The sequence below is a fragment of the Lygodium microphyllum genome, chromosome 6, assembly GCF_053477565.2.
Source record: "Lygodium microphyllum isolate KBCC chromosome 6, Lygodium_microphyllum_v1.1.10, whole genome shotgun sequence".
Classification (NCBI taxonomy): Eukaryota; Viridiplantae; Streptophyta; class Polypodiopsida; order Schizaeales; family Lygodiaceae; genus Lygodium; species Lygodium microphyllum.
In genome coordinates, this window is record NC_141140.1 from 1858710 (window position 1) to 1881016 (window position 22307).

The 22307-nt window shown below is 43.1% G+C and overlaps 1 protein-coding gene across 1 annotated transcript in view; it reads right to left on the bottom strand.

The window, feature by feature from the left end:
* Positions 1-7009: 7009 nt before the first annotated feature.
* LOC148034231 (regulator of telomere elongation helicase 1 homolog) overlaps positions 7010-22307 on the bottom strand; it is a 62378-nt gene continuing 47080 nt past the window's right edge. Inside the window, exon 16 of the mRNA XM_087680462.1 lies at positions 7010-7093. Within this exon, the coding sequence (XP_087536588.1) occupies positions 7010-7093 (84 nt within the window). The remainder of the gene's footprint in view (positions 7094-22307) is intronic.

The window sequence follows — 22307 nt, forward strand, 5'->3', positions numbered from 1 at the left end:
CACTTGGCCCACTTGATTCAGCCACTCCGCCCTCGTCCCACTCGGCCCAACCCCACTCGGGGGACTAGTTACTACTCGACCCTCAGCCCATGGCCCACTCTACCCAACCCCACTCGGACTAGTTACTACTCAGCCCTCGGCCTACTCGGCCCACCGGACTAGTTACTATTCGGCCTTCTACCTGCTGTCCAAGTGAATTTCCTCAGCGCACAATTCCATTCGGCCCTTAGCCCGGTCTGAGTGACACACTCGACCCCTGCAATTTGGGTGAGTTGGGTCGAGTCAAAACGTGCATCGTAGTGTAGAACTAACTTCCCTTTCTTAAAGGTATATTTCTTTGCTTTTAGATAATGCAACTGCTTCATTCGACGTTTAGCCACCTCCTACTGCAACTCTGCAATTTAAGTTCATCCAAGTGGGCAATAGTCGTAAACCGCTCAAATAGGGCATCTTCATCACCCAAAGAATGATTGATTACAAATCTTATGGTTGGCAACTCAATTTCTAAGGGCATGAAAAAATCCTCCCCATAAACTAATTTGAATGGGGTGTGGCCAGTGGCTCGCTTAAACGTCGTGTTATATGCCCAAACCACCACATATAATTTTGTATCCCAGTCCCGGAGACTATCTTGGATAGGATACCCACCAGTTGCTTATTGGTACTTTCAACTTGTCCATTGGCTTGCGGATTATAGGGGGTCGTCTTATTATGCTTAATTTTCCATGCTTCAATCAAACTTTTAATCACCTTGTTCAAAAAATGGGTTCCACGGTCTGATACAATTTCCTTTGGCAGACCAAAACAACAGATGATCTGCTCAAGTAGGAAACTAGCAATCTCTTTTGCATTGTCTTGCCTCGTCACGCATGCTTTTGACCACTTTGTAAAGTAATTAGTTGCTACTATAATATATTGTTTTTAAGTAGTAGACGACAGGGTAATAGGTCCCACAAAATCAATGGCCCACTTCTCAAATGGAAGGGTAGCCATAATCGGTGTAAATGGATGCTTCTTATTCTCTCTACTGTCATGTCTTTGACATGTATCACATATCTTGACATAGTCAAATGAATCCTAAAAGATGGATAACCACCAATACCCAGCTCTTAAAGCCTTCTGTGCCATCAACTACCCAGCAAAGTGCCCTCCACAAGTGGAGTCACGGCACTCTTCCAATATAAATGGAACCTTGTTAGGCATCACACATCGGCAATAGATATCATCAACATCCTACCGATATAGTGTTCCTAAAATTAAGGAAAATTTCAATGCCTGCTATTTAATTTTCCTCTTGTCTGATTTTGATAAAGTAGCTCCAGTCTCTCTCGTAGAAAGATAGTCCGTTATAGCAGCATACCAGGAGGGAATAGATGTCGTATCAATCTTGAACAAAGTTTCCATGTCACTTCCTTTAGCGGAGACCTCTTTAGGCTTTCCAAAATCCACAAGACACTCGACAATGCGCAGTAGCTTCGGTGGCTTGCTCTTAATCTCATAATCAAATTCATGTAAAGTGATTAACCACTTTGCTAAATGATCAGGCGGTTGTAACTTATTCAACAACAATTGAAGCCCTTCCACCTTCATATTAAAAACCACCTTCTCATAAAGAATGTAGTGCCTAAACTTTTTGGTTGCAAATACCATCGCAAGGAACAACTTCTCCATATAGGTGTAGTTAATTTCCGATATACCCAACTTCCGACTAGCAAAAGCTATCGGATGGTACCACTTCTCCTCCCAAATTTGGGATAAGCAGCTAATAATATACATGGTTGTTACTGAAAATATATAAAATATTTTGTCCCTTTTAGGTTCTTTTAAAATAGATGCTTTGGCAAGCTCCTGCTTCACATCATCAAAAGATACTTTACAAGCATCATTCCATGCAAACTAACAGTTAAAGGACAATATATTCGTCAATGGCAATGTTCTTTCTGCCAGGGCATTGATAAACCTTCGATAATACCCTACCGATGACAGAAAGCTATGCACTTCCTTTGGAGTATGTGGCAAACTCATGGCAACTATGAGCTTGATCTTTTCAAGGTTAGTTGCAATCCCTACCAAACTGACCACATGGCCTAACAATAGCCCATAAGGCACTCCAAAGATGCACTTTTGTGGGTTGAGAGCTATGCAAAATTGGCTGCAACGCTCGAGATACTTCCACAAAATAATCAACTGCCTTTCTCTTACGGTGGCTACCCCCAGGTCATCAATGAATACTTTTAAATCCTCTGGGGAGATGTCACCAAAGGTCTTGTCGACTATTCTTTGCCATGAACCAGGTGCATTACATAACCCAAATGCCATCACATGGTACGCAAAGGTACCGAAGACAATAATAAATATCATTTTCAGCTTGTCTTGCTTAATAATCATCATTTGGTTATACCCTACAATGCAATCCATGAACGAATATATTTCCCTACCTGCCAATTGATCCAAAATTTGGTCAATACACGGAAATGGGTAGTAATCTTTAATAGTCTATTTATTTAGATCTCTAAAGTCTACACAAAGACGGATTTGATTATTCTTCTTCTTTCTAATCACAACTAGCAAACACCATTCAGTATGCTAAACTGGGAAATCAAACCCACCTTCTACAACTTTTGAAGCTCTTCAAACAACCCGTCCCTTAGTTCAAAAGGCATACACCTTATTTTCTGACGTACAGGGCAGGTACCTTCCTTTACAGGAATGGTATACACAACCAGAGTGGGAGGAATACCCCTAAGTTCATCATAGCTCCAAGCAAATATGTCATGGAATTCCTGAATTAGGGACACATAGTTCTCTCTCTCTTCCGAAGAACTGAGCATGGAACCTAATTTGATTGGCCACGAATCATTAGGCGTGCCAAGGTCCAACTCAATAACGTCTGCATCTCTTATTCGATCTTGAGGCTCTATCGGCTCATTCAAGGTTATCTTATAAATATCCTCTATAGTAGTGGACCCTTCTTTAGATCCATTACTCAATGACGTCTCACTACCAGATGGATCATCTATTGTTTCTAGTTCAGTGGAGGATAATGGAGCTCTCTCACTTTGAGGAGACTCAGGGTAAGCATCCACTATTACACTATGGGCACCTCGACCTAGAATCACTCGATCAATAGGTATATCGACTTGACAGTCTATCTGTAGAATCCATGGCCTACCTAGAAAAACTTGATAGCGAGGACGTCCTGCAAACCTTATCACCCTAAAGTCCAGATAGCATTCTATGCTCGCAATTGTAATGTGGACTTTAGTGATGCAACCTTCCGGTTGTCTTAGACTATCATCAGCCATCCTAAGAAGTGTGGAGCCATCTTTTTGGATCTCTAGACCTAACCTCTCCATCAAATCTGAACTCATGATATTGACGGAGGATCCAGTGTCCATGATAGCGTGCTCCACCAATATTCCATCCACATACACTAGAACCCTAGGGCAATGCGTTTCAGCATGATCGAACCAATCTTCTCCCACTCTAGCTATGCCCAAAGGTTCTACAATATACCCTATATGTAGGATTTTCTTGAATTCCTTGTGTACTCATGGAGAAATTTTAATCAATTGTAGGAGATTTACGTCTGGTTTGACTTCGCAAAGAGAACTTACTAGGTCAAAGTTGTGGTAGTTAGCCAAAGTTTTCTTTCTCGCGCCAAAACATTCTCTCCTTTGGTCTTTCAATCCGCTTTGGTGCCTCTTTTTTTGCCTTTACCTTCTTTCTTGGCAATCCTTTATCCTTATTGGGATGAAATTTACTAGCAACACGTCTTAAAGGTGCACCTTCCATATCAGGATTCAAGACTCGCTTTTCCCTGGCATCTTGCTTAAGGCTTTCCTCAACAGGTTTTGCAATTCCTTTGTTACCCTCTTTGATCTTTTGACCTCTTGTTACAGCCTGTATATTAGAAGTTTTAGCATCATTGACACATATAGCCTCAATAAGGCTCACTCCACTACCATGAGGCAACTCCTCTACAGTAGCCTTTCCTCGTTGCAGTATTTTTCTTGGTCCCTCATCTTGCTGGAGATTATTCCCTTGTGCGCGATGGTTAACTGGACTTGGTTGTTTGCTCCCTTGTTGGAGAGAACTGATCTTACTCCAACAGGTAGTAGCTAAGTGGCCAGACTTTCTGCAAATATCGCATTTGATATTCAGGCTCAAAGGGCTACTTGTGACACTTAGATTACTAGAACCACTACCACTTATGCGTAACGGGCTGCTCCTTTGAGAAGAATAGCGTCTTACAATCTCCAACTATTGTCTAGCCCTCTCAGCATGTTTTGCTTTTTGTATTTTGGCTTGACAGTCCTTGTCAGAGGACATAAACCAACTATTTGGTCCCTAGAAACCCTAGATTCGGAACCACCACTTGTTGGCGGCTATCGGCTAATGCACCACTGATAGGACCTAAAATAGGCTGGCACTGGCTATAGCACTAGTTGGACCTCTGACATGCACAAGATAACCCCATGGCCTCGCGAAGGCTAGGAGCGTCTATAGGACACATTGCCCTACCATCATATGTACATTTTGCATTTTTATCGTGTTTTGTAGTCCAACCCTTAATCTTCTCAAACTCCTCAGAGGGAGACCCTACACATTTTGGTGTAATTCACCATGTAGAACAACATAGGAGGCACCCCTCGGCTAATTGCCGCAGCCCCCCACTACGACCCTCCTAGACCTTGGGGATTGGCCTCTCGATACATCGCTAACACATATAACACATACAAAACAGACTTCGCTGTTGGTACTAATATTATGTCGTTCCAGAAATGTACAAGTCCTCACTTACTTGTCCGCTTGGACCCACCATCTAGACTTACATCTTGGATGCCTTACTCTCCCCAGTGTAGGTCATTTATACTTCAACCAATTACTATGCATCTCAGGAATAGATACCTTGTGTATGATTCATGCAATGGTGGATGTCTTATTGTGCACAAAAAGTTATAGTATGAAATCAGTCTATGTGTCGTGCAAAAACAACTCTTTTAATGAATTTTCGCTAATATGCAATGCTTCGTTGCAGGAACCTTGCACCAAGGCAAACCTCGTGCTGCTAGATCAATTATTTCTAAATAAACAGCATCCTAAATTTTATGCATAAAGAGAGCAATTAGACTTTGTATTATTTCAGTACTTAAACTATTGTATAACATCATCCTCCACCTTACTGTTTAAATTTTGTTGCGTTGCATAGGTGTAGAGGTTCTTTTATGTCATTTTTTGTATGTAAAATCAATAAATACACACTTTAACACAAAGGAAAAGGGTCAAATTGAGGCTTAACCTTATGCTTCAGCCCCGTCACACATTCACATACATAGATCTTATTTTTCCATTTTTTTCAAACACAAGAAATCCAAATTTTCCCATTTTTCTCTTTTTTAAATTTATTTTTAATACAAAATAGGGTCAAAAAGTCACATACATAGATCTCATTTTTCCATTTTTTTCAAATGCAAGAAACTCATTTTTTCCCATTTTTCTCTATTTATCCTTATTTATTTTTAATAGAAAGTAGATATTTTTTAATTTTTTTCTATTGATTGATCATTGGAACTAAAACTCAACATTTTCCCTTATTTTACCCCATGTCCATTCATTTTTTCCACTCAAAATCAAAGAAACTATCAATTTCCATCAAAATTAGTGTTTTTTCAAGTTTTAAAAATTTATAATTGCTATAAATCAATACGGGTTTTTCATAATAGTGATTGCAGCCCTCAAACATAATGCAAGGAACATTAAAATAAAATTTCAGCTCATGTGCACACCATTTAGACCATGAACTATAAAAAACAAGCAAAATTCTTTCATAAAATAGAGCATACCACCTTCTTGCATGTTTTGGGTTTTTTGAATATTTAATTGGGACTTTGTATCGACCAACCAGCCATGGATTTGAGCATAGATCTTTAGCCTTCAGCCTCCTCAGCCTCTTAGAACAATTCGGTGCCTCCTGGACAAGCATCCATCTCTCGATTCTCTTCTTGATTCTTGCCACATGAAGTGCCTCTATGCAGGAGAGAGAAAGAGGAGAGAGAAAGACTAAAACTGCATCTCCACCACCGGGCAACCATTCCACGTGTGAAGATCGGCAATGAGGAGCGAAGATAGAGTGTAGACCATGCATGTAATTAGAAGGGGGGTTTGTTTGTAAGTCTCATAGCCCCCCTCCTCCACCAAATAGAATAATGGCACCTTCTTCTGCCTGCGCCGAAAAAAACAGAAACCCCCCCCCCCCCCCCCCCCCCCCCCAACACACAAAACTCATTTTTGGTTGGGCTTCAAGGGGAGCCCCCAAAAGGCATACCCTTTGGACCCCCTAAATCCTATTTATACTTGGCCTTTGGCCCTTGGCCGTCCGGGCACTCCCATTTCCTTGTCCGATGTTCGATTCGTGATCTAGAAATTTTTGCTTGACCGTCTCAAAGTCCCCCATTGTGAAGCATCTCATAGGGTCTCATTTGACATGCCAAAAAATTATGAAAATTCACCAACTATCCTCTAGAGGGTCTTTTAAGTACTTTCGGGCATTGCCTCTTAGAATTGTATTGATTGCAACTGCCGCCTTCGACCAAGTCTATTTTCACTTGAAATTTAGAAATTTTGGATATTTTTAAGCACTTCTCGGCATCAAAAATCATCCATTAGTGGGAATCAGACCGATCATGAGAGAACCCTAGAAGGAGACTTGATATTGAGTGAGCTTCTCATGAAGCGACTACTCGACAACACAGCAGCAGAGCAGAGTGATGCAGCACTAGTGACATCATTACTAGCAGGATTAGGAGCAAATCAAGGCTCTAAGGGCCAGTCTAAAATCCCAATTGTTGCAAAGAAACTTGACAAGTACCAACTCCACGATGATCCATATAGCTTTGTAGAGCATTTCGAGCAAGTCTGTGAGGCCAACAGCCTCACCGACTTGACTCAACGCTCTCAAGCATTCAGGCTTTGCTTAGGCGACAAGGGTAGGACTTGGTACATGAGTCTAGATGCCGGAGAACGAGCGGACTTTAACGGCCTCAAAAACCTCTTCATCAAGAGATTCTCTGAGCCCAGATACTCTAACAATCTGCTAGTAAGACTAATGAATATTAGGCAGAAAGAGAAAGAGGACATCCGTGACTATGTTACCCATGTGAGGAGCCTCTTCAAGAGAATCCCCACGGGAAAAAAACCTACCAAAAGAGCGGTGTCCACTGTGTTTATTAGTGGAATACGAAGTGAGGAGCTTTATAAGGCCTTGGCAAGCAGTAGAGACTCGCTAGCTAGGGTGTTTGAAGAGGCCATTTGAGTAGACGACTAATTGAAAAAGTGGAGCTCTAGGAGCTCAAATTCAGAAGAGACCAACTCGTAGAGTTTAGAGAGAGCGTCAGCCTCTAGTGAACGATCACGTCTAATGGCTCAGGACAAAGGGAAAGCCATTGAGACAAACCAAGGCTTGACTAAGGTGAAAATGGAGATAGCTATACTACACATTATGTTGAGATGACAAACACACCCACACGTCCAATGTGTGTACTGTGGTAGAGACCCCTTGTCAGTGGAATGTCAAGACCCTAGGTCATAACCTTGCACTAATTGTGGTAGATTCGGTCACGACGTCATGCATTGCAGATTACCGAGAAGACTTTCGTATGCACAACCATATGGCCAGCCATACCTAGCGAGCAAACCCCAAAAATTCTTCGGAAGGGGAGTCCCATTGGCCCTTCCTGCGCCTAACGATGTTTAACAAGCTATTCCTAGAATGGACATAAATCCTATAGGCATACCTAGACCGCCTGGTTCCTACATAACCCATCCTCCGAGTGATGCTCCAATCCACTACGTGGAGGAGCCAAATGAGGAAGAGACTTATGTGTACCCATATGTATTGCATGACGATGAGGGCAATGCAGTCCTTATGGACTATCAAACGGTACCAGTGATGGCGTTAGGAAGAGGCCAAGGTAGAGGCCTAGGAGGGCAGACGCAGGATCGAGTCACATGTTGGACTTGCAGTCATCTAGGGCACATCTCATTGCATTGTCCTGAAAGGGAGCGACCAAATAGAGACAAGGCAAATCTAAGGTGCCCTGAGTGCAGAATCACTCATCTCTTCATTGGCTGTCCCAAACAAAACCCATCTTCAAATTCAGCCAATGTGCCATATGTCCCATTAGGGCTGTTCGACGTTGAGAACTTCGATGGGGAGGCCACACCTATCCCATTGCATGTCATGACTCGAGCATAGATGAAGAAAGCCGGCATATTGTTACCAGGTCCTAGCAACCTAATGCAGCCTCGATCGGGAAAAAGAGCCGTAGACAGAGAAAGAAGAAACCCAAAACTAAGATCACATTGAAAATTGAGAGTGCCACTACTCTACCTGTTGGAAAGAAGGTCACTCATGCGGAGGCAAAAACCTTAGCTCCTAAGACAGCCAAAAAGGGAAGTGCTAAGGTAGGGGAGTACCCGCATCCGAAGCGCCAACTAGAGGCAATCGAGAAAGTGAAGGAATGGGTAAAAGAGGCCCAAGAGCACCTAAAGGATGTTGAGCCTATCCTAGAGGACAAGATCGAAGATCTCTCCAGCATAAGCATACCAGTCTCACCCTCTCGACCAAAAGGGAGAGACGCGACTTTGCCACAAGCGGTACCACTTAGGCAAAACCTTGACGCTACAGACCATCAAATCAGTCACGGCCAGTCACTAGTACAATCTGGAATAGGAGAGAGACTAGCAGCCACCACCAACCCCCTCACCATGCTAGTGACCATCCATGTGACAATGAGCCTCGGAGACCTGCTTAAGAAACATTCCACCCTATGGCTAGACTTGAAGCAGTGGGTTCAAAGATCATGAGAGCAAGCTGCTATAGACCTGCACGACCATGATGCAGAGATACAAATACCGAGTCTGGCACTGCACTCTGTGTCTAATTCCTTGCACGTTAATGCTTTCTAGGAAGTTACCGAGATGCATGCGGTCTTACATGTCTCAGCCCTAGGCGACACAAAGAGGAAGGGGATCATAGACATAGGAGTGGGGGTTAGTGAGCTGAGCCACACAGTGCTTCAAACTTGGGAAAACCCGCCTGTCAAGACCGCTAGGTTCAAGTCACATTGGCAAACGGTATGAGAGTGAAACCATTCGGGGTACTTAGAAATTGGTCGCTGAAAGTCACACGCGTCCAATTTTTGGTTGACTTTATAGTCATGAAGGGAGTGGACTACAATATCCTATTAGGCCGACCCTGGATGTGCAATTCCAAAGTCATCAAAGACTGGGGTAACAGCTTAATCTTCCTTGGCAACAATAGAACAAAAGCTATGAGGGTAGAGATGGACACTTGGAAGACCTCACTAGTTGACTTGGATGCCATCTTCACGATGCTTAAAGGTAATGTTTGAGTCAAAGAGTCCTATGGACCCTTGACCAAGTATATCCCATGCCCGGAGGATGAGCGGGACTGGATGCATGTCCTGGCTATGATTGACTTGCCATTCTCAAATCATGAGGCATACAAGCAAGCCATCAAGATAGTTGGTAAGTCAAAAGATGCACACCCTCTATACCATTCTGCATGATGGTAGAAACCCCTCGTGGGTGACCTAAACCTATCACATTCCAAGTACCAAATAATAAGTAGGACCTCCAAGAGATTCTGAAGTATTTGAGTGGCAAGCTAGCTCGCAATCCAACAACAAACTTCAAGCCACTCCAAGATCTGTTAGAAGAGCTAACGTGGCAATGGACTAGGGTGCATGACTTAAACATGATGTACAATTGGGCCCTAGTCCCCGATCAGAAACAAGATATATACCAAAATCTAGGGGACGATAAGCAGACAAACGAAGAAGACTCCAATGACGAGTATGAAGACTATCATTCTTTCAGTGATGAAAGTGAGGGTGAGATAGACATACAGGGATGAGAAATAGAACAGATACGAGCAGACTCCAAGCCACAGAAAAAGAGTGTCTTTAAGATAGAACAAGGGGTCATGCGTATGGATTGTGACCGCACTTGGTTGGAACACATAGGAGCCATAGATTTCAAACAAGCAAGCCTAACCCAACCATGTACGACATTAGTGCTTAGAACAGAGTCACCCTCTGAGCTACAACCGCCAGGAGAAACCACCTCTTCTAGCAAAAATGGCGAGTTCAATTCTGAGTCAGAAGTAAGCTCCAATAGCGACCCAAAAATACCTAGACCATCCAAGACTAGATACACCAATGACAACCTACTTGTCCACCTGAGGCACAGACGGTTGAAGGAAGAAGAGGCAAAGAAGCTTAGGGGCACGCAACCGGAAGAGAAAAGAAAGCCATAGGATCTTTCGAAGAGATTTACGGAATTCAAGAAGTGTGAAAGGGTGGTAATCCTGCTGGGTGCCAAAAATGCCAAGGGCAAACAAATGAGCCCATCGAGGGACCCAGCCAAGGTCAAGGAGGTGAACCTAGCACAGGAGGGGAAGACATCCCGACCGGTCTTAATTGCTGATGACTTGACTGAGGAAGAGGAGACGAGTACTGTTGCTCTCTTACGAGAGTATATAGATGTGTTCACATGGTCCTTAGAAGAGCTTAAGGGGGTAGATCTGAGTGTAGTGACTCATAGCATACCCATGACGCCAGACGCAACACTAGTCAAGCAGCGACCGTACCCGATGAATCCAAAACACACTCATGCAGTCAAAGAGGAGATTGGAAAGCTAATAAGAGTAGGATTCATTTACAAAGTTGAGCACACAAACTGGGTGTCACAATGATGAAGAAAAACGGAAATATTAGAGTGTGCGTCAATTACAAGAAGGTGAACGCTGCCACCAAGAGAGACAACTATCCATTTACATACACCAAACACATGATCGAAAGAGTGGCAGGAAAAGAGGCCTTCAGCATTCTGGACGGCTTCTCTGGATACAATCAAGTGTGAGTGCATCCTATCGATAGGCATAAGACTGCCTTCGCCACTAAGTGGGATGTCTTTGCTTACATAGTCATGCCCTTCGGGTTGACTAATGCCCCAGCCACCTTCCAATGCCTCATGTGCACCATATTTAAAGACATGATTTGCAAGGAATTGGAGGTCTTCATGGCTGACATGTGTGTTCACTCAACCTAGAGGGAACACTTAGACAAACTCTGAGCCGTCTTTGGGCGGTGCCACCTATATCATCTCTCCTTGAACCCCTTAAAGTGCCAGTTTTAGGTGAAACATGGATACATCCTAGGGCACGTGGTGTCAAATAATGGCATTGCCACTAACTTCTCGAAAGTCAGGGTTATTGTTGATCTTCTACCCCCAATCAACTATAAGGGAGTTTAATGCTTCTTAGGCCATACGAGATACTATCAACGGTTTGTGCTGAATTATGCAATGATTGCTAGACCTTTGTATAAGCTATTGATCGTCTTCAAATGGACTAAAGCATGTCAATGAGCATACGAGGATTTGAAAAAGGCTCTAAGTACTACACCGATCCTACGAGCCCTAGATTGGACCATTACCTTCCACATGCATATTGATGCTTAGAAATTTTTCGTGGGGGCATTGTTGTGCCAACCTGGTAAACACAACCTCAACTATCCAGTGAGCTTTGCTAGCATACAACTCACTGAGACCAAAATAAACTATTCGACGACTGAGAGCGAGGGTTTAGCCATGGTATTTGCTGTAAAGAAGTTTCGGAATTATCTTTTGGCGACGCCTTTTACTTTCTTTGTGGACTATCAAGCCTTGCTATATCTAATGAACAAACCCTGTGCTATAGGACACATAGCTCGATGGCTCCTTTTACTTTTAGAATTCGACTTCTCCATGGTTGTATGGAAGGGAAAACAACACTATACATGGCTAACCACATGTCACGCATCCCCATGGGACAGGTTGTTGGACAAGGCATTGCCGAATTACCAGACGCCCATCTATTTAACCTTTCCAGCGAGAGAGATTTATTCAAGGTTGATCTAATACCATATTGGGAAGATGACATCGTCCAAGTGCTGGAGCACGGACTGCCTGAGTGACCAATAGAAAGGCCCGACTTAGGCAACTTATCCTCAAAATCCAACCCTATCAATTGATAGCAAGTCAATTATATAGGTTAAGGCAAGATGGGTCATTACGTAGATGCATATACAAGCATGAGATGCATGATGTGCTCACAAAGGCGCATAGCGAAATCGCTGGGGGATACTTTAGCGGAGACATGATAGCCCGCGAGGTGCTATAGTCTCAACTGTGGTGGCCCACACTTTTTCACAACGCAGCACAATTCGTTAAGCATTGTGACGATTGTCAGTGGACAAAGGTCCCGATTCGCAAGGATAAAATGGATTTGACCCCAATCATTGGATGATAACCCTTCAAAAAATGGGGGATTGACTTTATAGGACCCATGAGTCCTGCGGCACAATACTCGCAAGCCAAATATATCATTGTGGCCACAGGCTACCTAATGAAATGGACAGAAGCAAGAGTGACACGAAAAGAATGATGCTAGAACAATGTCAAGTTCTTATGGGAGCAGGTGATCTCATGATTCGGCTGCCCCATCGAACTCGTCAGTGACCAGGGCACGCACTTCATCAATGAAGTGATAACGCATCTTCTATCCACCTTTCTAATTATCCATAAAAAATCCTCTCCATACTACCCTCAGGCAAATGGGTAGGCAGAATCCACAAATAAGATTCTTGTAAACATCCTAACCAAATTAATCTCTACTTCATGTAGTGACTGGGAAAACAAGCTGATGGCAGCATTGTGGGCTTACGGTATAGCTTATAAAAGGACAGTCAGCCAAACTCCCTTTAGGATGACATATGGGACTGAGGCAATACTACCAGTAGAGTTCTTCATTCCTAGCCTGAGAATAGCACTTCAAGAATGATGGGAAGGAAAGGAGACATGGATGCAACACCTGGTTGAACTAGAACGCCTCTTGGAGACTCGCCTTCTAGCCACTCATGTGCTCATATGTGAGAAGGCATGACGCAAAAACTAGCTTGACAAGCATGTCAAGCAGCATGACTTTGAACAGGGTGACTTAGTGCTCCTGTACTCAGTTAAAGGACAGAAGCAAAAAATGAAGTTTAGAGGTCTTGGGCCTTTCAAAGTTCGAGCAATCAGCTGAACTGGCAACATCGAGCTCGAGACTCTAGATGGCGAGGGCATAGGCTTCTTCAATGGAAGTCGCATTAAAAAGTGCTACCTTCCCATGCATTCGCTACATGAGCCACCAATGTTAGAACCCCCTGTCAGAATATGAGTCACCACAATCACGGAAACAGATGATGAGGATGAGGAAGTCATAGAACCCGCATACCTCCACATCACGGTCACTGCCAAGCAAACATGTGCTTTCAATGCCTTGATCAATGAGGGAGCTGACTTCAATGTCTTAACTCATGATCATTGGACCCAACATGGTAAACCACCACTACAGCCCACCGATGCCCAATTAAACCCATATAGAGGCCGCTCATATGCACTTCTCGGCAAGTGTAGGGTTGTTGCTATCGAGTCTAAGACTGTACCGATGATCTTTTATGTGTTGCCAAGCACTAAAGACGCAGGCACGAAGTCACTGCCAAGGTGAACCTTCAAAAAGAAAACTCACTGCAATGTTGATTATGGGTCGCAACGCATCCACCTTGCCATAGGCAACATCTGCATTATTACAGCCTTCAGCAAGGGCCACGCGACCTCATCAAAGTCTGCAAGGCCACTGGTAGAGATACTCACACCCAAGTCTACAGAGGGGGGTAGTGCTCAACCACCATCCACTGAGTTTCATGAGCCGCCTCTCACAGCAGCAAAAGCTAAGGCCCAATACCCTAAGTTTCAATGGAGGCCTAAACAACTGCAAACACTGCCTAGGAGTAGTTGCCCACGTCCTCATAACACAAGAAACTCTAAACCCAAGAGGTCAAGACGCAGTTATGGAAATCAAAGCATGATTAAGCCAAGATGGGTTCCTAAAGCCCTCTTGCATGCGCAAGGCTACTATGAGGGAAATGCATGGCTATGGATCCCTAAGGCCCAAATGGCCCAAGGCACCACTCACACACCACCCTCAAGCTTGATCACCCCGAGCCCCATAGAACCTCAGAACCAAAAGCCCTAGCGCTTTCCAAACCCGCTTCCTACTAGCTCACCCATGCATAAGCCTAGAAGAGTTGAGCAAGCCTATTAGCCCAAACTCCAAACGTCATTACCCCCTTCAACCCCTTCTAGTGTCGATAAGACTTGCCAAACCCAATCCAAGTGTAGTAGCCCATCTGTAGTAGCTTCTACTCTAACACTTATCCATGAGGCTCAACCACCGCTTCATAGGCAACGGCCACCATCTGCTGCAGAGCCTTCTAGCCCCATCAAACCACTCCAGCCACCTGCAGGCCTTAAACCCTCTTATGAGCTGAAATCATTCTTAATTCTAGCCGCAGACCTAGCCGAAGACATAGGGGATGACATTATTTCTTGTCTTAGATGCTTAAATACCACGTTCATGTCACTGGCTCTAAGTTATGACCGCTTGGACTTAGGCCTGTTGCAAGAGCCTTTAGTGACGGAAGTTCGCATGATGCCTTGTTCCTGGGAAACATTCAAATTTACATTTGTCAAAACACCTCATTCAGCTGTTTCCAAGTTGCTACGCATTGAGATATCAAGAGAACAAGCCATCAAACGCCTCATTACATCTTACAATAAGCGTGTGACTTCTTCCATCACTAACAAAGAATTCGAGGAGTTGAAAGCATTAGCTGACATCGACTCCCCATTTTTACAAATTGGTACATTGTGCAATTGTAGTGGGAACTCGAAGGGTGTCAAATCATGACCAACACTGAGCAGTGCTGCGCAATCAAGACATCGAAGTATGACCCAACCTATGTCGCACCCATCTCATATAGAGTGTTAACCACTCTTTGTGACCGACCCATGGAAGAGCACATCCAAGGACACCCATATCTTGATTGTCTCCTGACCAAAGAAGAGCTCCATATAGCTAGCCATGTCGGTTATGGTGATTTCCTAACAAATGTCCTCACTTACATCACACACGTCAGTACCCGACCCTCCAATCTCGACTGCAAGGCTCGGTTGGAATATAACCTAGAATTCTACACTTGGCTCATGCGCAAGTAAACCTTATATCTGAATGCTAAACACCCTTGACCTCCTAACCTTCAATCCTAGAAAGGATTCTTCTCAATCTGGAAGGGGAGAGGGTAAGGTCAAGGTGAATCAAATTAAAACCAATCAAGATCAAGCAAATGCATAAACACATAAGAAACTGGTGATGTAGGAGGAATGTCACAAAAACTTTGAAATAAAACATAGAAAGTCTGAAGGGAAGAATCTGTATTGGATCGTAATGCTTTCATTCAACAACATAAAGTCTTTCTTCTCAGCAAATTATTGTATATATATTAATTTTTTTTAAAGAAAGAAAGAAAGAAAGAAAGAAAAATAAGCACTAATGGGCATTATGATTCATGACAGAAACAAGAGATGTCGCAACAAGACCATGCCCACTGGCTCCCCTTCACGGAGGAAGAGAGAGCGCAGTATGGCATCAGCTTGGAAAATCGGGCTTATAGTCAGCTAAAATTCCACATCATTCACAACCTTGAGAAGATGGGAGCCAAGGAGCAGGCTGCAAGGAGAATAGTGGAACAGTGCAACCTCCACAAGTACCTAGAGAAGTTTGCATAGGAACCTGACCACACGAAGTGTGTAGAGTTCTTGAGAATGTACAACCTCAACTGATAATATGGAATGGTGATGGTGGGAAGGGGGGACAATGCCCGACAAGTGCAAGTACCACTAAACCAAGTCTTGGTAGAGAAAGCACTGGGGCTAGAACCTAAGGTGGAGAAAAAAATGTAAGAGGGATGTGTATGCTCTGCTGAAGATGAAGAGGGAAGAAGTTTTGACAAACAACGGAATCAGTATACAAGACATCCTCGATGCTGAGATCCGCATGCAGGTAAAGTTGATGCACACCCTTTTCTCTAGCCAACGCTACAATTCCCTCATGCACTGGATCAGTGTACCTGTGCTAGAGAATGTGGCAGCCCGCACCTTGGATGAGGTGGATTGGAATGGCTACGTGCACAAAAAAATAGACCGAGCGGCCAAAGCACTAGCCTTGGGAAGAGGAAGAAACATTCCTCAAAAGCCTCCTTCATTGGGTATGGAAGCATACTGACGGCCATCATCCAGGAGGCTTTGAAAGATGCCCAACAAGGAAACAAAGGAGTAGATGAGACCCCAGACAGGTCAATGACCCATCAAAAGGATGAGCAATCGAGCGACCAGATAGAAACTAAGACAGAGAAGAAGGAGCCGGAGGCTCAATCCAAACAAAGAAAAACAAAGGAGTTCATTGGGAAGGCAACTCAAAAGAAGAAATAGAAGGCATGCAGGAAAAAGGAAGAAGAAGATCTAGAAAGAGCAAAAAAGGAATCCTTGAGAGAGGCAACGGAGTGGAAAAAGAAGGAGAAGGAAGAAGTTGAAAAGTTGACTGAGGAAGCAAGGAAAATAGAAGAGAGAGAGAAAGAAGAGTTATGGAAGAGGAGGCAGAGTTGAGGAGACATGAGGAGGAAGACATGGCCGAAGCAATTTGCCAATTCGTAGAACAACAGAGCTGACTCGATGGCCTAGGGACTTTAAGTCCACCTAGGGAAGATAGACTCGACTCAAGTACTCAAGTACCCAAAGCCATGCTGCCCATGGTCATCAAAGGCAAGGGTAAGGCCCCCATCCATCCCATTTTCCCCCCCCTCGGTGCCCTCCAATGAAGCCACCAATGTCACCCCAAGCATCCCGGCCAGCACCAATGTGAACAGTTTTGTGGCGTGGATGCAATACTTTATCAATAAGTAACTATCACAAGGAAGGAGCGAGGAGGCCACAGCCAGCGGGCACAAAAGGCCAACTACAGATACCGAGTCTAGGCAAGAGCTGAAACACCAAAAAATGGAAGCCTCGACCACCCCAATTCCCACCACTATGATGCCACTTGCAAATCATGATGAGTACGTTGATGAATTGCTCTCGCAGTTAGAGAGGGCAAGAGAGGAAAGGAGGATCACAGTGACTAAGTTGGAGGCAAAAAGGAAAGTGGTAGGGGCCTTCCAGCTCAAAAAGACAAAGCAAATGACTACACAACAAAAGGAAATTCTCAACCTAAAAAGAGAACTAAAGACCAAAGAAGAAAAGGAGCAAAGCTGGCAACGATAGCTCATAGATGAAAATCCAGAGCTTGAGAAGATGCAAAAAGAATATAAGCTTCTGATCATGCAATACGAGGATCTAGCAGCAAAAAGAGGTCGGATCAAATAGGGCATGAAGGAGCTTACCACAAGGGAGGAAAGAAGGAAACAAGAAGAGAAGCAACACCATCAAGAAATGGAAACTATGTCCAAAAGGCTGAGCCTCGAAAGAGAAGAGTAGGAAAGAATGATTAGGGAATTGGAATATCAGCAGCGGAGGCTCATGGCCTTGGTGCAAAGGCAGGGAGAAGGCGTGGAAGAAATGAAAAAGAGAGTTGAAGAGTGGTCAAGCTAGAATGAGCAAAGAGTGAAGACCTTGGCGCATCGCCTGGCTCTAGTGGAGAAAGAGAAAATCCTAGCAAAAGGTAGAGAAGAGGTATCCCAAGTGTCCTTTCGTACTCAATCTTCTTGAATACCTTGATGTATGCCACTCATGAGGAGGAAGGGGAGTCCTTGGAGGCAATAAAAAAGAATCTGAGTATAGCGCGCAAAGCCCTGTGAGTAGGGCTACACATGCCCTCCCAACCCATTACAGTGGGGCTAAGCCCGGAGGAACAATGTAGGTATCTGCTATCAGCCAGCCTAAACCCCCAAGAGATTGATGCTCTGGGGTTTGTAGAAGAGGTACAACAGCAAGAGCGCCCAGGGAATGAGATAGAATTGCACATCAACCTAGCCGATTTCGAAGAAGAAGTGGTTCCACAACCCCCTTCACCCCATCTTGAAGGGCAAGGGTAGCTAGCAGACGCATATGTAGAGAGGAAAACCACCCTGAGGGAGAAGATGGAGGGTGAAGGATAGAAGCATTCCAGGCCTAGGACCATTCCTCTCCATTCTCTTGATCAGAAAATCATGATGAGGGGGGAAAAAATGGGGCGCAAAAAACTGAGCCCCCCCCCTCAACGTTTTATATCGTGAGAATTTTTGCTCTTAATTAGAGCTTTAAGGCTAAACACCCCAAATATCTAGTTCATGCATTATGCATTCACACTTCCAGCAAGTGGCTTTTTTACTGAGGAATGATGCACTGAGTGAAGAGATCAAAAACCAGTCTTTCTCTCTCCTCCCTCTCTCTCCTACATAGAGGCAATTCGTGTGCAAGAAATCAAAAAGGAGAGGGTTTGAAGGATGCTTGTCCAGCTGTGATCGGATTGCTTCAAGATGAAGTGGAGGCTGAGGAAAGAGGTTCGGCACTAAAGAATAGTTGTTGGTCGGTCTGTGGGCTGCTTAGAATAATTATTAAAAATCCCACAACACGCAAGACACATGGTATGCTTCAATTTTACAAAGAAATTTGATTGTTTTTGTTGTTTCATGGTCCAAATGTTGTTCATATGCATTGAAATTTTGTTTGAACCTTGTTTACATCATGATTGAGGGCTGTAACTACAGAAATACAAAATCCGTAATGATTTAGAGCCGTTATTAATTCTTTAAAACCCGCAAAATGTCATTTTCAATGGAAATTAGTGATTTTTTAAAATTTTGAGTTGGAGAAAAGGGATGGAAATTGAATAAAATCAGAGAAAATGTTAAGTTTCAGTCAAAATGATAAGCCAATACAAATAAATCAAAAAATACATATTTTTTATGAATAATAAATAGAAAAAATAGCAAAAAATGAAGAAAATTAGGGTTTTCACGCTCAAAAAATATAGAAAAATAAGATTTATGTGCGTGAATGTTTGGCAAGGTTAAAGCATGAGGTCAAGCCTCAGTTTGGCCTTGTCCTTTGTGTTATAGTCCATGTTTATCACTTTTTACATACAAAAATGATACAAAACAGCCATTTACACCTATGCACCGCAGCAACACCTAAACGGTGAGGGGAGGATGAAGGTTGTGTGATGGTCTAATTGCTGAAAAGATACAAATTTTGATTTTCCTTTTTGTGCATAGCATTTAGGGATCGTTCCATAATTAAATATAGGCAACTAGTAGCATGGAAGTTTCGGTGCTAGTCCCTAAAGCAGCGCAACACATAAGCTTAGTTAAAATTCATGAAAGGGTTGTTTTTCGCACCTCCCATGGCTCGGTTTTTAATCATAAAATGGTTGTGCACAATTCTCATGCACCTTGCATCAAGCATGCCATGCGGTATCTCCTAGAATGCATTGCAATTGATTGATAAACTTTGACCAACACTGAGAGGATAGGAAACCTAAGCTGTAGGTTTAGATGGGTGCTTCCGTTGGGAAAAGTCTTGTGAGGAAAATAAAAATCTCATGGAACGTTGAATTATGAAAGAGTGGAGTTTGTGCGAATGTCATATGTGTTAGCGACGCATCTTGGGACTAATCCCCAAGGTGTAGGAGAGTCATAGTGGAGCCGTGGCAATCAGCCGAGAGGTGCTTCCCTATGTGTGTATTACGAGGCAATCTCCCTCTGAGGAGAAGGGAAGATGAACGTTGGACTACATATTGGATACAAACGCAAAATCGTCATAAGCATTTAGTGCAAAGTGAGTTTTAGATGCTCCTGGCCCACGAGGCCGTGTGGTGGGGTTGTCTGTTGTATGCATGAGGTCCAGCTAGTGCCATAGCCAATGCCAGCCCATTTTAGGTCCCATCATCTGTGGTCGCCAATGAGAGCTGGATTTTAGGACCCGTTCGTGAAGCATTGAAGCTCGTTTTGGAGTCGAAAAGTGCTCGAGAGGCATTAAATAGCCAATTTTCATGAAAAATCAAACAATGACAGATGGCCGAGCTAGAGTTTTCCTAGATGCATTTTGACATCAGAAATCCAACACAAGTCTCGGTTTGTCAATCAGAGGTCGTTTGACCCCCCATTTAATCCCCGCAAGGTTCAGTATTATAAAGCAGCTACTTGATCGAGAAGTCGTAAATTGTGTGGAGAGGCTAGGTTGGCGGACTTCGACGCCACGAAGCTACCTGTCCAGTTGGATTGTAAATCGAAGTTCGTTTGGGCCTTCAAAATTGAAAAATCCACTTGTGAGATAGTGTGAACACAAAAAGTTGAATCGGTTATTTTAATGTGTTAAACCTTAGGCTTAATAAAAGCCTTGAAACTAATGCAAAAACTGTCGAATAGAGGGAAGCGTCAATGTGTCTCCTCATTTTTGCTCGATGCCTCTCCGATTCAAGCCCGTTTTTGGAGAGAGGGAGGAAGATTCTCGATCAGGGCAGGGATAGGAACAAGATGGCTGCAAGCTTGCATGTTTTAATGGAGGATTTAAAAATCTCTTTTTTTACTCTTTCTCTCCCCTTCCTCTCTCTCCCCTTAAGGGGCGGTTTATGCACATGAAGAAGAATGAAGACCGGTTGATGCTTGCCCCGGATTGCTCCAAGGTTAAGAGGAGGCTAAGGGGAGATGTTCAACATTGAAGATTTGCTGTTGGTCGGTCCGTTGGAAAGCCGAAAAAATAATTAAAAATCCACAACACGCAAATAAGCGGTATGTGCCATTTTTACAAAGGAAATTTACTTCTTTTTTATGTTTGATGGTTGAAATGGAATTCATATGGAACAAAAATTTGTTTGGAGATTTTTTGTATTATGATTGAGAGCTGTGCATAAAAGAAATGAACATCCATAATGATAAATAGTCGTAATAATTGAAGTATGACCCGAAAAGTGCATTTTAGTGAAAAAATGAAGGATTTATTGGTTTCGGGTGGGGAAAAAAGATGTGTATGGGATAGAATTTTGAAACAAAATATCTTTCACTTTTTGTGGTCAGTCACTAATCATAAATCATAATATAATATATTTTTAAGCACAAATAAATAGAGAAAAATAGCTAAAAATGAGAAAAATTTAAGATTTTTGTGTTACAAAAATATAGAAAATGATGATTCGTGGTTGTGGCTATATAACAAAGCTGAGGCATGAAGTTAAGCTTCAGTTCAGCTTTGTGTATGTGTTATAGTTCATGGTTTTTTCAATTTAATACAAAAAATACATACAAAATAATACCCTACACCTATGCAATGCAGCATAACCTAAACGTTAGAGGGAAAGGGTGATGTTAAGAGATTAAGAGGGCTGAGAGGGTTTGAATATTTGAAATATTTGATTGTGCATTCTATTTAGAATTGCGATAATTTAGTTTAAGGGGCTAGTAGCACGAGAAATCGGTGCTAGTCTCCATACATCGAATCATACGTTTAGTGAAAATCATGAAAGGGATGGTTTTTCCACATCACAAAATGTTGATTTGATAAATATTGTTTGTGCACTAGGATCATATGCACTACGCATGGCACATGACATGGTATTAGTCTTGGATTGCATAGCAATTGTCTTCCTAGGATATGACTTATACATTGAGTGGAAAGGAGTCTTTGTTGTAGGTTAGTTGTACACTTTCCTTGGGTCTATTTTGAGAGGATCTATATATTCTTGGATCGTACAAAACAAGAAAAGAGCAGAGTTTGTGTGTTATGTTTTATATGCTGGAGCAATGCATCTTGGGGCCAATGCTCGAGGTGTAGGAGAGTCGCAGTGGAGCCATAGCAATCAGCTGTGCCTACATGTTATGGGATCTCCCTCTGAGGAGAAGGGAAGGTAAACATTGGACTACATATTAGCTACAAATGCATAATTAAGTCTATCTTGTGTACATTGGTGTATTACAGACGCTTCTGGCCCACGAGGCAATGTGGTGGGGTTGTGTGTTGTGTGCATGAGGTCCAGCTAGTGCCATAGCCAGTGTCAGCCCATTTTAGGTCCCATCAATGGTGCCCCTTATTTCCACATAATCTGTCTGGCACAACACTAAAACCAGACATGGGGCCGATGCCTTGTCACCCTAAGGGTAGCATCTAGCTGAAAATAAGAATACGAGAAGGTTGGAGTGAAAATAAAAGTGAGCATTAGAAAAGGATTAAGTGTCGCCTTGTGAGGGCTTGGTAGGTTCTTGGGTACCGAGACATGACCTGAGGCTGATGCCTTGTTCTCCTTGGGTCAGTCTGCTTAGATCCCTCCTTTTTACACGCTCGAGTATGGATAATAAAAGGCTAAATGGAAAATGTGCTAAAAGACAATATTT